The following is a 14,360-nucleotide window of genomic DNA, read 5'->3' as shown; positions in this document are numbered from 1 at the left end:
TAAAACATCACCTTTATTGTTCAAGCCTAGAAGAACAGGTAAAGACAGAGTTTCAACACATATTTAAAGATCATTTGATTGAACTGACTTCAACAAACCCTTCAAAATAATGACTGATGCTAGTTACTTAGGAGTGGGTGGGATCATATTATAAAATAATGAATTGGGCAGAGAGAAAGCAATGGTTTTCAAAACATTTATTAATGGGATTTGACTGCCGCTGGGTAGGCCAGCAATTATTACCTTTCCTGAACGGCCTGGGCCCACTGTCAATTGTTGTCATCAAGAAGGCTCGCCAGATTGCTACATGGAATGGATTGGTTGTCAGAGATATACAACACGAAAAGAAACCATCACATCTGTGCTGTTCTAGAACAATCAATTATTCTAATCCCATTTCCCAGCACTTGGCCTATAGCCTCATATGCCTTGGCTTTACAAAAACCCTTCTGGTTTATCAATGTCACTTAGGGAAAAAAGTCTATCACTCTCATCAGGTCTGAGCCACATGTGACTGCACACGTACAACAAAGTGGTTGACTCTGAGTTGGCCTCTGAACTGGCCCTAGTAAGCCACTCTATTCAAGTCAGCAATGTCTACATCCCATGAATAAATGAAAAATCCCACCAAAAATGTATTGACCACAATCCCTGGGTCTTCTTAGATTTAAAAATCAAAATGCTAGATCGTTTTGAGGAGTTTCTTAATTCAAGATTAAAGAATTGTTTGTATTGCTAGAAAAAATAACATTATTGCTGATGCCGATTGAGGACATAATGATGCTATAATAGTTTGAAAATTAAGGTGATCAGAAATTGGGTGGATATTTCACAAAGAGTGAATGCAGATCACTAATGGAAATTTGTCTTTTTGAAAAGAACGTTTTTATGGTATAGGAGGCAAGTTAGGAATATGCATTTATATTTGAGGACTGTGAGAAATATTCCAGCTTATAAAAGGTTTACCAAAGTTCTGATGTGTTGCGTGATTTCCTTACTTCAAAGTTGAGCAACTTCGGAAAAGGAGACGGGTAAAGATTTGGAGAGAGACAGGAGATGGTGATAATTGCTAGACAAACCTGCTTTAGAAGAGTTGAGGCCCATGGGCTGACAGTTGCCAGGTAACACGCTGCTGGAGTTGGTTCCCGTTTTTTCAGGATCTGGGTGTGTCAGTAGAAGAGTAAAAGACCCCCAAAGTGTTCAGTAAGCAAGTTTATATCTCCTAAACAAAAAAAATCTTACAGCAGAACAAGCTACACAGAGGGAACCTGAGAATGTTCCAGACCAGTATTTCTGACTACCTCCTAACTCTGAGAGTTGAATTATCATTCTAATTTCAAATGACACTAGTCTGACCAACTTTTCATCTGAACTGAAGCTTGTGAAGATTTTCCATCACTCTACAGCAGTCAACATTTAATCTCATCGTCAGTAACCCTTGGGAATCTTGAGAAGTCATCCCATTTAATCAAATAAATTCAGACACCTCCACATGATTATATCCTCCCTTTTGCCTTTTTCTTTAAAAATCCACTTCACCTCTGCCTAGCTGTATGGTCTTTGTTGGCTAGGGACTAAGGGGATATTTTAATTTCAGATGCTTTTTATTTCAGATTATTATTTAGTTTTGGATTAGTTTGCTTTTTTTAACCACATCCTTAAAGAATAGGTTTTGTTGATAACAAACTCAAAGAAATTGTTTAAGAAACCTGGTGAATGTCTCTTATGTTCTGATAATAGGAACGGGAACCAATTTGGCTGTTTTGATGTTTGACTTAAAACCTATTTTACACATGATACAGCTTGTGGAGCAGTGAGGCTTAATTACCAGCACATTTTTCCTGTCCAAGCTGTAAAGGTAGTTTACTGGAGGGGCTCAACAGAATTTTTCCTTTGCTCATGGGATGTGGGCATCATAGTCTAGACCCAGCATTTATTGCTCATCCCTAATTGTCCTTTAGAAGGTGGTGATGGCTGCCTTCTTGAACTGTTGCAGTCCAACTGTTGTAGGTGAATCCACAGCACACTTAGGGAGGATGTTCCAAGATTTTGACCCAAAAGGTACAGTGATATATTTCCAAGTCAGGATGGTAAGTGACTTGCAAGGGAACTTGCACATGGTAGGTTCCCACGCAACTACTGTCCTTGTTCTTTCAGATGGTAGAACTAACAGATTTGGAAGATATTGTTGGGGGAACCATGCAAGTTGTTGCAATGCATCTTGTAAATGGTATACATTGTTGCTACTATGCATCAGTGGTAGATGGAGTGAACATTTATATTGTTAGATTGAGTGTCAATCAGATGGTTGGGAGTGTTCCAATGCACCTGTTGCCCTTGTCTTTCCAGGTGATAGATGTTCTAGGTTTGGAACAGGCATACAAACTGCTGCCACTGTGCACTGGTGAATATTGAAAGCAGTGGATGGGGTGCCTTTCAAGCAAAATACTTTGTTCTGGATGGTATTAAATTTCTTGAATGTTGTTGAAGTTGAGGGCAGTCATAGAGGTTGTTCCACCTAGCTAGATTTTGGGGTCTAGAGTCTAGAATTTGGGGCTGCAGCCTCAGGAAAAGATGAGGAGAAATATCTTCACTCAGAGGGTGGTGAATCTTTGGATTTCTTCATTTCTGAGTGCTCCATTGCTAAATATACTTAAGTTCGAGATACTTCGAAATTCCCTCAGAAACAATTGAATAGGAAATGCTAAATTGCCTGCAGTGTCCAAGGATGTGCAGACTAAGTGGATTAGCCATGATACATGCAGGGCTACAGGGATAGGAATGGGGAGTGGGACCCTCTACGAAGGGTTGGTATAGAATAACCTCTTTCAGCACTATAGGCATTCTATCAGAGTGGGTGGGAAAGTAGAGCCAAGGCTGAGGATCAGCCATGACCATACTGAATGGCAGAGTAAACTTGCCTGGCCACATGGTTTACACCTGTCCTGTTCCACATATTCAAATATCTACTTTCAGAGCTCAGTCTTAAGCTTTCCTGGAAAATTAATCCTGCAAAACAGCTTTGCATGTTTTATATAATGTGACCAGACACCAGTAAAACAGATGAGAACAGACAGTACTTGATGAGAAGCTGCACTGGGTTTGCTGTGACATTGCCATGATTGAAGCTGCTGCACCTGTGATCTGTGTCAGAGAGCTGATAGTAGAAGGTAGTGAGAACTGGAGAATGAGTGGGAAGGAGCATGGAATCTATAGGACAAAGGAAATCTATTAGGACTCAGCAATAATTGATCTTCATTACAGAAGAGAGAAACATCGCTCCTCAATGTTTCACCTTCTAAACATTTTTATGCTGACACATTGCCTCCAGATATATTTCAAAAGTTAAAAAGGTTTTTATTTTTTGTATATCTTTTGCTGAAAAAGAGACTAGAATAAAATGTAATGTTACAGCTAAAGATGCAAAGCTTCGGTTCTACTGAGCACAGTGGAAATGTTCAACGTTCTCACACTGGTTCGTCAACGCTAACACATGCAGGAAACTCAACACTAAATTATTTCTCTTAATAAATTCTTCAAATCTTTATAGTAAATACAATTGCCTCCATACAAAAATACATTTTTATCCAAAGCAAATTCCCCAACTTAAGCAGAATTCATAAAAACATATTTATATTGATAGGTTGGTGAGTGTCAGTGGAGTACTGGATAGATTCAATATCACAAGATTATAGAAGTCTGGAACTGGGGTAAGAAAGAGTCTAGGAAGGGCATTGCTGAGATTCTGAATAATGAGAAGCTAACAAACTCAGGGAGGGATGAGAAAGAGAAGAGGTGTTGAAACTGGGGAGAGTGAGGGCAGAAAGTGTGAAGATTTCACAGCATGGACTCACATGGCAAACTATTCACAGCAAAGTTCACCAGCATTGGCTCATTCAAACAGCCATTCAGCACAACCTGTTCTTTCTCTATAATCCTTCACATTTCTCCTTTATGGTCAAAGCACAAATAATTAGAGACCTAATAATTTAGATCAAAAGCAAAGTTCTGATGAAAGATCATTCATCTGAACCACTGGTAATTTTGGCAGTGGTGTTAAGGGTTTGGGTTATCCAGGGCTTGGGAGCCATGCCTTCACTCCACTATGGTTAGGGATATGGTAAGGGCCTGGGTTTCAGGGAAGTGCATTACTGGCAGCAGCCAATATCTTCCTGATGCCAACGTCTAATTGGTTGATACTGTCATTAGGGAGGATCTATATTCCAGGGGAGGCCCATTACTGTCCAGTTGGAACTTAATTCAGGAAAAAGGCAACAAGGACTTTAATTGGGCAAGACTTCTGCTATCTACATTAATTCTAATTCTTTAGCTGTTTGTATGTCTCCATAGGTGCTTATTGACTACTGAATATTTACAGATTATGTACTAGTTTCATGCCTCAATAAGTCAAAATCAAGTTTTGTCAAAAGCAGAAATGAGCCAGTGTGCAGCCTTCATCAAGAAGTAATTAAAACCATTAACTATTTCGCAGAATTGGAGGATTTTATAAAGGAACAGCACTGAAGGAGAAATAGAGAGAAAAGGTAATGGGGTAAAAACTAAAGAAATTGTAAAAACTAATGTATAAAGTATGGGGGACTGGGGGTTGCTGGCAGGCATGGAAATCAGGAAATGGCAAAATGGCACAAATGGTTTGCAACTTTTTCTTCTTGTTCTGTTTAGTACCTGTATTTAGGGTTTAGGGAAGGGATTCCATGATTTGACCAAATTTTCTTTAGGACTGCAAATCAGAACTGATGTATCAGAAGTTTTTTTTTCAATTTGCCATTCTCTTGGGAAACTGATCAATTGATTGACACTAAATTGAAAGATCTCTTCTCCACTGAACATTCTGAGATCTTGTGTGTCTGGCCACGAAATTCTGAGTGACCTGAGATAACTAACTAGCTTATTTTTGTGACTTGCAACATCTGATGCAAGTGGAAAAAACCCCAAGCTGATTAAATCCTCTGTGTGTAAATGCACAGGTTGCTGGGGACTTCTCTCTGTTTGATCTTCAACACAATGATCATCATATTAAGGACAGAACACAAGGGTCAGGGCAAATAATTTGCAATAATCTTGTTTTTACACAGATTGCAACACTTTCTGTCAATAGTATTGACCCTAAGGGCCGAAAAGTAAAACAAATCAGATCAAAAGTTTAAAAACTAATATTTGAACATATTATTGCACACAGGAGTGCTCGTGTACATTAAAGTCCTGCTTGTAGTGAAGTCATAATCTGTACTACATTAAATGTAAGAAAAAAGTTGATAAAACTTTTCCTGATGGACAAACAATGACAGAACATGTATTGCAGGCTCTCAGGGAACACAGGATTAGGCAGATGAGGGTCCTGTCACTCTTTGTAGGTAGATCAGAGTGAGTAGTTATCTGTATTTAGAATGAGGAGGAAAGAGGTTACTGAATATTTTTACGGCTGTAGCAGACACATTCTTGACTAACAAGAGACTCAACAGGTGTTGGGGGTATGCAGGAACGTGGGGTTAAGATCGCAATCAGATCAGGTCATGGTCTTGTCAAATGACAGAGAAGGCTGAGAGCTGAACTTTCTCACTGGTAGGTCTCTCTGAATGAGATAGAAACTTTTTTTAATGACTGACTGTAGTTGTCAGAGTGCAGATATGATTGGAATCATAGCTTTTGATGGTACAGCCCATTTCTTGCATTGTGCAGTTCTCCTAAAATTTTCTGACAGCCACACATTAACACTGCTACTCATGTGTGGCTTCGTTGTCTCTAAGCAGTAGGCTCTGAGATCTCTGCAGGTGCGCAGCTTAGTGAGGATCACCAATGAACCTATATCTCCACTAGCCACACTTCATCTTCTGCCAGCATGGGTCATTGCTCAGCAAATTTGTAGTGGGAACCTGGATGACTGTTCCTCTTTAGTTCAGTTATAGCTACACTGCCAATCTAGTCTTGCTCAGATAACTCAGCAGATCTACTTAAAATCAGTATACCACTGTCTTACAATTCTAAATCTACAACAGGAATTATATCCAAAGATCTCACATCCAAAACAAAGCCACAATCCAGGTCAGGTCAAGCTACAAGCTGCAACTAACCCGATCAGCGCTGGCAGTTCTTCAATTTAAGACTGATATCTGTTCAGGATGGTGAGTTTCCGCTCTGGGTGTTCAAGTGACTGACTGAATAGGCTGATTCCTGACCCACAGATTTCTGGGCAGATTGGCAGGATGTTCCCTGAACTGGAGGGATCCGGATTTCATTCTTTCTTTTCCTCCTCAGCTGTTGCTCTGCCTCATTATTAGATGTTTGGATTCAGTGTGTGATTTAACTTGATTGGTAGCAAGCTCTTCCAAGTTATTAATGTCAACACTGCCACACTTCAGGGAAAACTGCAGTGTCATTTCAGGGTCTGTTCTGCCCTCTGTACGCTGGTCAGTTGGGTGTTACCGAGAGGACCCAGCAGGGGGAGACACTTTTCAGGCATCAGGACACTATGGATGTGGCCAACGATGATCGGTGACTCATACAGAGCTGAGGAAGGGTTTTGCTCATGAGTTTTATACGCTGCCAAAAATAAATAACTCATTTAATTTAAATTTCCCTTAATGGTTAAAGGGAATAAGTGTACAATTATCATCAGTTTGGTGAAGATGCCCTCGGCCCCAACCTTGCATCCTCCTGCTCTCACCTTCCTCTGCCCTTGTCTAATCTCCTTCAAGCTCTGCTATTTACCCCCATCCCCTGCTTCCTGTTTTCTTCCTCCTTACCCTTTCCCCAGTGTCCTCTTCTCCACTCACCAGCATCTCAACCCTTCCTGTCTCTCCCTTTACTCTTTCCATTACAAGTATTCGTCTTTATTCAATGATTCCTTAAAGATGAAAACTGTTTACTGACAAAAAACATCAATAATATATTTACATAAATTAACCCCACAAACCCACTGATTGTCCATCTACTGCCAGCTGCTCAACAGGTCTGATCAATCACTGGCAGCCCACAGAGTCAGCTTTGGTTCTTGGCTCTGATGTGCCTCTGACCTCAGGAAAACACTAAGCTTGTGTGAGTGACAGCGTGCGTGTTAGCATGTGCATGTGAGAGTCTGCACTTGTGGCTGTGTGTACATGAGTTGTGTGAATGTGTTTGTGAGTATGCAAGTGAGTTTAAATGAGTATGCATTTACTGGAAGGTGTGGGAAGAACTGCTTTATTCCTCTGCCAAAGCTGAGGAAGGTTTTAAAATCACTTTGCACAGTGTCCAAATGTTAAAACTATCCCTGTGTAACTGTGATACAGTTCAAGTCTGAAACTCTCCCTCTGGGCAGCTCAGACAGCTGAAAAATGAATTTATCAGACCAGCACAGAGTTGAAAAGAACCTGAATCCTTCTTGAGAATTTTGGTTTTGATTTTATGCTAATCAAAAATCAACTCAGCTCAGCATCTGGTTTGGGTCAGTTTTAAAAGGTCAAGCTGCAGTGCACTGAATGCTGTACGAATTTGAGGTCCTCCTGTTCACAATACGTACGAGCTACTAAAAGCACCTTTGAGTTATCCCAAATTCTTAAAGCTAGTTTGTAAGGCTGACTTTCTTTTGTGTCATGTAAAGAAATGGGCAGTGAATCAGAGAAAACAGGGGTAGGTGGACCTGAATAAATACACAGATTACTTATTAATTAATTAACCTATAATTTGAAACCAGTTACTGATTGCACAAGCATGATCCATTGAAGCACAATGTTTAACCCTCATTGAAACGTAAACTTACAGCTTTACTTACAAGGGCCAATTCTCACCACCTCATCAGAATTGAGACTCACCATGCAACACTGCTTTGGCTGAATATACTAATACAATATGACACCATTCTTCACTCCATGCAAGGCAGCCTACACAATCCTCTATTTTGTTTTGGGATTTAACAAGTGAGCCTAAACAGTTAACTTTCACTGTGTTCGTGTTCATATTAAACAAAGTAAGGAATTAACAAACACTGTATGAGTAGTCATTTTAGTACAACTAATAAAGTTACATTTCGTTGAAACTTTTCAGCTTGCAATCACCAGGAAATTTTGCAAGAATCCAAATTCAAGCAGAAGAACATCATTTAGCATGAGAGGAGAGGGTTAACCTGTTGGCAAATGGACACCAAATCTATACATATTGGTTTTTGTCTGGAATTGATATTCTTACGAATTGTCCTGATGAGGACAAGATATAAAGCTTCAAAAAAATGTGACTTTTCAGCAATATTCAAGCACTATGTTATCTCATTTTAAAACACTGGAGCGTAAGATAGCCACTGAAGACACATGACTGAAAGGTGGTTCCAGGTTTAAAAATGTCTTCTTTCTTAACAAGCAGATTAAATGGTAGTTAAACAGATCCAGACAAATCTCCAAGAAAGCATTCTTTCCCATATTCCCTCATGTAAGCCAGGCTTATCACCTGATAGCAAGCAGCTACACTGGGTACACCTGGTTCTGAACTAACTACACAAAAAGGCACAATTAAGGATTTAAGTTGGTGGATTCAGTATTCTCCCTGCTTCTCTCCCTGTGTGAAAAATTCTAAGAATTTGTTACTTAGTCTTTGAATGGCTGTATTCAATGCACATTGGTTCACTTCATGCCCTATTTCTCTGGTCAGAATCAGAAATATTTAGTGTTCAGCCTGCGGGCACCAGTTTCTGAACAGATAGTCCACACCTTTCAAAACTAGAAATGGACTTGTTGAGCTTCTCATTTTTTCCTGGCAGCTGTTTTCTGGCATTATGTTGGAGGCTGATTAGTGGTGCTAATTCTGCAAATGTGATGTAGGATGTGCGATGACATAGGTAAGGTGGTGTGTCCTAGTGCCAGACGCTTTTGAGGAAGCCCATGGATTAACACTCAATATAGAATAACAGACAGACTCACCTGGCCTGTCACATATGGATATTCAGTGTCTCTCTCTCTCTCTCTCACACACACACACACACACACACACCCCTCACTGTGAAAACAGCAGTTAGCTTATAGTATCATAACAAGAATATATTTTAAAACTAGTATAATACTTATTTTCTGTTTTATAAATGAGTCAAATAAAAATTAAATGAGCCCCTTCTAGCTGAGTGATTAAATATACTGTTGGTATTGAGCCAAGGGATTCACATGTTCAAATCTAACATATACTGTCAGCTGACTCTGACAAGACAGAAATCACCTGGCGCCTAAGTGCCCTGGGCTGGGGTCAGGCTTGAGCAGCAGACAGGCTTTTGAAATTCATCCATCTAGGTTCACCTAAAGAATTGAGAGGCTGAAGGCTATGGAATCAGACAAAGTCTTCAGGGTGAAAAGCAGTGGAAAGTAGATAGCAAATATGGGTCCTACCTGTTTATATCGATACCTCTGGGCCCACAGAGATTTCATTGACATAATCAATGTTTCAAAAGGCCCTGCTGAATTGGGGATTCACACCCTGCCCTTTTTCCGTTGCAAACAGGGAATCTGTTGAAAATGTGGCTGGGCTCCATATTTGGATACCCACTGCCATTTGAAAACTGCTCCAGATCCTGATTCGGCCCAAATCCGTAAAAAGCTGGGCCCAGTTATTTTGAATCTTGTAGGAAAAGTTGAAAAAAGATGCTAAAATATATGGAACTTTTTGAATTGGTGAGGTAAGGGCAGAACAAAGACTGATTGTCAACTTATCAGGGTAATCCCTTATGTGAACTTCAAGAAAACAAGGTAAAATAGAACAGGCAAATGGAAGAATGGAGTGGGACTTTATTTGTGGTTGAGTTAAGTAAATTGTCGGCCTATGCAGGGTCAATCTAAATGGAAAGGCTATAGAAAGGAGATGATTACTGCTCAGTTTTACTGCAATGGTACAGCAATTACCAGCAGGATGTTTAAAGTATACAAAGTTTACATTATTATTTTTGTTAATGACAGACAAAATATCAGGATTTTAGAGTTGGTCAAATAAAATTACTAAAGCTGGAAGAAGCAGAATAGAACAAACACGTCCAATAATGCTGGCCTTTATACTGGCCTTCCTGTCAATGATGCAAAGGGGACGTGCCATAGATGGGATTCTGCATGATATATATGAGATACTCCTTCTGTATGCACTATGCCTCTTTTCAAACAGTTTGGGTGTGTTACACATCAGCTTCATATACAGTACTCGCACTGTAGAATCACCAAACCAGACCAGTTAGCATATGTACCATGAACATGGAGATGATTTGCTTCCCCACTCCTCCCCACTTCCCTTCATTAACGATCGAGATTGTGGAGCTCCAGTTGTTTCAGTCCTGGTAGTCAACAAAGAGTTGAGGCAAGAGGAAATATAGACATTATGAACTTTTGCTTCATTTGGAACTGCACAAAAGTGGACAGACCAACCTTAAAGTCAAAGATTGCTCATTGTGCTCCTGTACTAACCCAGGAAACTGAAAGAAAATGCATTAGTAACATATCTTTTCATTATTGTACAATGTGAACAGAGTTTACAGCTACTTAGCACCAGACTCTGACCAGAACTTATCTCCACCTGGCACTGTCAGTGGAAACTGTTGAAATATTAACTCCTAGCCAAACAAGATGTTTTTGTGCCTACCTGAAGTTGGGCTCAGTTCAAACTGAAACCCATAGTTTAAACAAACTAAACTTGGTGTTCGCTGCAAAATGCTGTTGACAATAAAATTCATCAACCAAAATAAAAAAAAGCAGGATTTGATCCAATAATTCTATTGTCAGTTGGAGAACTAGGTAAAGAGTTTCTTCAAATCACCTTTAAATTATGGCCAGTTATTTCTGAGTGGATAAAACAGACCACTCACACATGAAGTTGATACACTTCTGATTCAGTCTGCACATCGATCCGGTGAAACAAGTTTACTGTCTGTCCACATTAAAACAACTAGTTCAATGTGAGAGTATTTAAAGCCCCATTCATTGAATACAAGGTGAGATAGAAAAGTGCGCTCTCCTACCTATATATAAAATACGTCACAAATAAAATGCACTGAGTGCAAAGAATAAAAATACATGGCCAGTCCTTCTTCCATTTCTCATGGCTTCTCTCTGTGTTGGGCCTACTGCAGTGAGTCGCTGTTGTCCAAGGCCAGGCCACTAATGTTTGTTGCAGACAGATCACTGTCGTCTTCCTCGACACTGTTGCCAGAATCCTCTCCACTTTGTCCGGCCATCATAACCTGTTGTACAGCCAGTGTTGCTCCATCAGACGACAAAGACTGCAGACTGTCCACATTTACATTCACTGGACTTGATATTGAGACCATTGCACCTGCAAAGGGATGTAAGGCAATTAATCCACACATCATTCAGCTAGACAATGAGTTTCAAACTACAGAGTGTTTATGGCAGGGACAGCAATTAAAGACCCCATGCTGTGAGTAAATAAGGAAGCAATAGCCTACTGGTAATGTTACTGTATTAATAATGCAGACATCTCGCTGATGTTCTGGAGATGTAAGATCAAACTTCACAGGTGTGGCCAGGGAAATTAAAACCAACAAAATTGATATATCTGGAACCAAAGCACAGTTTTAACAGGATTGATGACCATGAAATTATCAGATTAGTGAGTCTAACTAGTTCACTAATGTCCTCTTGGAATGGAAGTCTATCGTCTTTATCTGGTCCAACCTCCATTTGAATCAGGTCACAGCAACGTGGTTAACTCTTAACAACCATTTGAAATTGTAAGACACTCAGTTACAACAAACTGCTACAGAAAAAGTGAATAAGAATAAATTTGGACCATTGATATAGTCAAGATGCTAGAAGTGACAAAGGCACACCCTGCCCAGTAAATCCTGACTAACACAGGGACTCATGCCAAAAAAACACAAAGAATGCTAGAAAAACTCAGCAGGTCTGGCAGCATCTGGGGAGAGAGAGACAAAGTTAATGCTTTAATTCTGGACTGATTCTTCTGTCTTCACAGATGCTGACACCTGCTGAGTCTCGCTAGCATTCTCTGTGTTGGTTTCATATTTCCAGCATCCACAGTATTTTACTTTGATTTGCACCAAAATTGGAAGAGCTGTCACAGAACAGTCAAACAACAGCCTCAATAGTCATTCTCACAGAATCATATGCAGCCAATGTCCCAGACAACACTATCACCATCTCTAGGTATCTGCCATCTCACCATCAGAACTGATCAGCAGAAATAGTTGGCACAGAGGCATACAGCTAGGAGTGAGTTGCATGGGATCCTCAACATTGACTGATGATCCCATGAAGTCAAGTGGTATCAAGTCATACATGGGCAAGGATACCATGTAGTGAATATCACCTACTGATTCCCATTTGTTGTTGAATCAGTACTCTTCCACATTGAACATGACTTGGAGAAAGCACAGAGGGTGGCAAGATGTAGAATGTACTCTGGGTCGGTGATTTCAATGTCCATTACCAACAGTGACTCAATGAAAACACAATTGATTGAGTTGGTCAAGTTCTAAAGGACACAGCTGCCAAACTTGGTCTGCAGCAAGTGTTCGGGAAACCAAGAAGAGGGAAAAACCCATCCTTACCAACATGTGTGCTGCAGATGCTCCTGTCCATGATGGTATGTGTAGGAGTGAAGACCGCACAGTCCTTGTGAAGACAAAGTCCTGCCTTCACATTTAGAATATCCTCCATCGTTTTGTGTGGGACTAGCACGGTGCTAAATGGGATGGATTTCAAACTGATCCAGCAACCAAAATTGGGTACCAGGAGGCACTGTGGGCCATTAACAGCTTCAGCGTGAAGTGTTTTCAACCACAATCTGTATCCTCATGGCCCGGCAATTTCCACCAAGCGTAGAAACATACGGACTAGAGTAGGCCTTCAGTTCCTTCAGCCTGTTCCACGATTCCATGAGAACGTGGCCAATGTGTGGCCGACCTTCATATACCTGCCTTTAGCCCATATCTTTGAATCCCATTGCTGAACAAAAATTTGCCTACTCGGATTTAAAACTAATAACTGATCTAGCATTACCTGCAGTTTGTGGAAGACAGTTCTAAACTTTTACCACCCTTTGTGTGTACAAGTGCTTTCTAACATCTCTCCTGAGCATCTGGCCCTAATTCTCAGAGCATGTCCCCTGGTTCTAGAATTTCAAACCACTGGAAAGATTATCTACCCTGTACTTTCCTGTTATTATCTTGAAGACTTTAATCGCATCACCCCTTAACCTTCTAAATTCTAGAGAAAACAGGCCTAATTTGAATAATCTCTCCTCATAACATAACCCCTGAGGTCCAGGTGTTATTCTTGTAAATCTATGCTGTACTCCTTCCAAGGCCAATATATCTTTCCTAAGGTGAGATGCACACATGGAACACAATGGCCCAGCGAATTATCACGGGACCCAGGAAATGTTCTGGGGACCCATATTCAAATCCTGCCATGGCATATAGTGAAGTAAAAATCTTGAATTAAGAATGATGACCATGAAACTGTTGTTTATTGTTGGAAAAATCCATCTGGTCCACTAATGTCCTTTAGGGAAGGAAACTGCCTTCCTTACCTGGTCTGACCTACATGTGACTCTTAACTGCAATGTGGTTGACTCTTAACTGCCCTCTATGCAATTTGCAATGGGCAATAAATGCTCGCCTGGCCAGCAATTCCCTTATCCCATGAATGAATAATAAGAAATCTGCTCACAGTACTCCAAATGGGGTCTAACCAAGGTTTTGTATAGCTGCAGCATTATTTCTGCATCCTTATGATATAAAAACCCTAACCCTAACCCAGTCCTCTAGATATAAAAGCTAGCATTCCATTAGCTTTCTCAATTATTTTCTGTGCCTGTTTGTGACATTTTAAAGATCAACTCTGGTTCGATAAAGAATGCAGAAGAGCCTGCCAGGAGCAGCACTGGGTATATGTAAAAACAAGATTTCAGTCTAGTGAAACTACAACATGACCACTTCCGTGCCAATTTGTGAAAAAAGGGGTAGAAAAAGCAAAGATATCCCAGAACAAATGGATCTGATCTAAACTCTGCAGTCCTGCCATATCTGGTTTTGAATGTTAATGGACATTTGCATAACTCATTGGAGGAGGATGCTCCCCAAACATGCCCATCCTCAATGTTGGGGGAAACTCAGCAAGTCATTCACAATCTCCAGCCAGAAGCGTCAAGTGAATGATTTGTCTCAGACTCCTCCTGAGGCTGCCATCATCACAGATGCAAAACTTCACACAAGTATAATTCTCTCCACAAGATATGAAAAGGTGGCCTCAGGCATGACACTGGAAAGACTATGGGCCCTGATAACATTTTGGCAATAGTACTGAAGGTGAGTGCTCCAGAACTTGCTGCGTCCCTGGCCAAGCTCTTCCAGTACAGTT

General features: G+C 40.4%; 1 protein-coding gene across 6 annotated transcripts in view; it reads right to left on the bottom strand.

Annotated features, from left to right (window-relative positions):
* Positions 1-3,336: 3,336 nt before the first annotated feature.
* LOC125456760 (homeobox protein PKNOX1) overlaps positions 3,337-14,360 on the bottom strand; it is a 138,747-nt gene continuing 127,723 nt past the window's right edge. For all 6 annotated transcript variants that reach the window (XM_059650057.1, XM_059650060.1, XM_059650056.1 and 3 more), the window contains one exon: positions 3,337-11,289. In XM_059650057.1, coding sequence (XP_059506040.1) covers positions 11,078-11,289 — 212 coding nt within the window. In that variant the 3' untranslated portion in view covers positions 3,337-11,077. The remainder of the gene's footprint in view (positions 11,290-14,360) is intronic.

The sequence above is a fragment of the Stegostoma tigrinum genome, chromosome 12, assembly GCF_030684315.1.
Source record: "Stegostoma tigrinum isolate sSteTig4 chromosome 12, sSteTig4.hap1, whole genome shotgun sequence".
NCBI lineage: Eukaryota > Metazoa > Chordata > Chondrichthyes > Orectolobiformes > Stegostomatidae > Stegostoma > Stegostoma tigrinum.
This window is presented reverse-complemented; position numbering and strand designations above follow the sequence as displayed.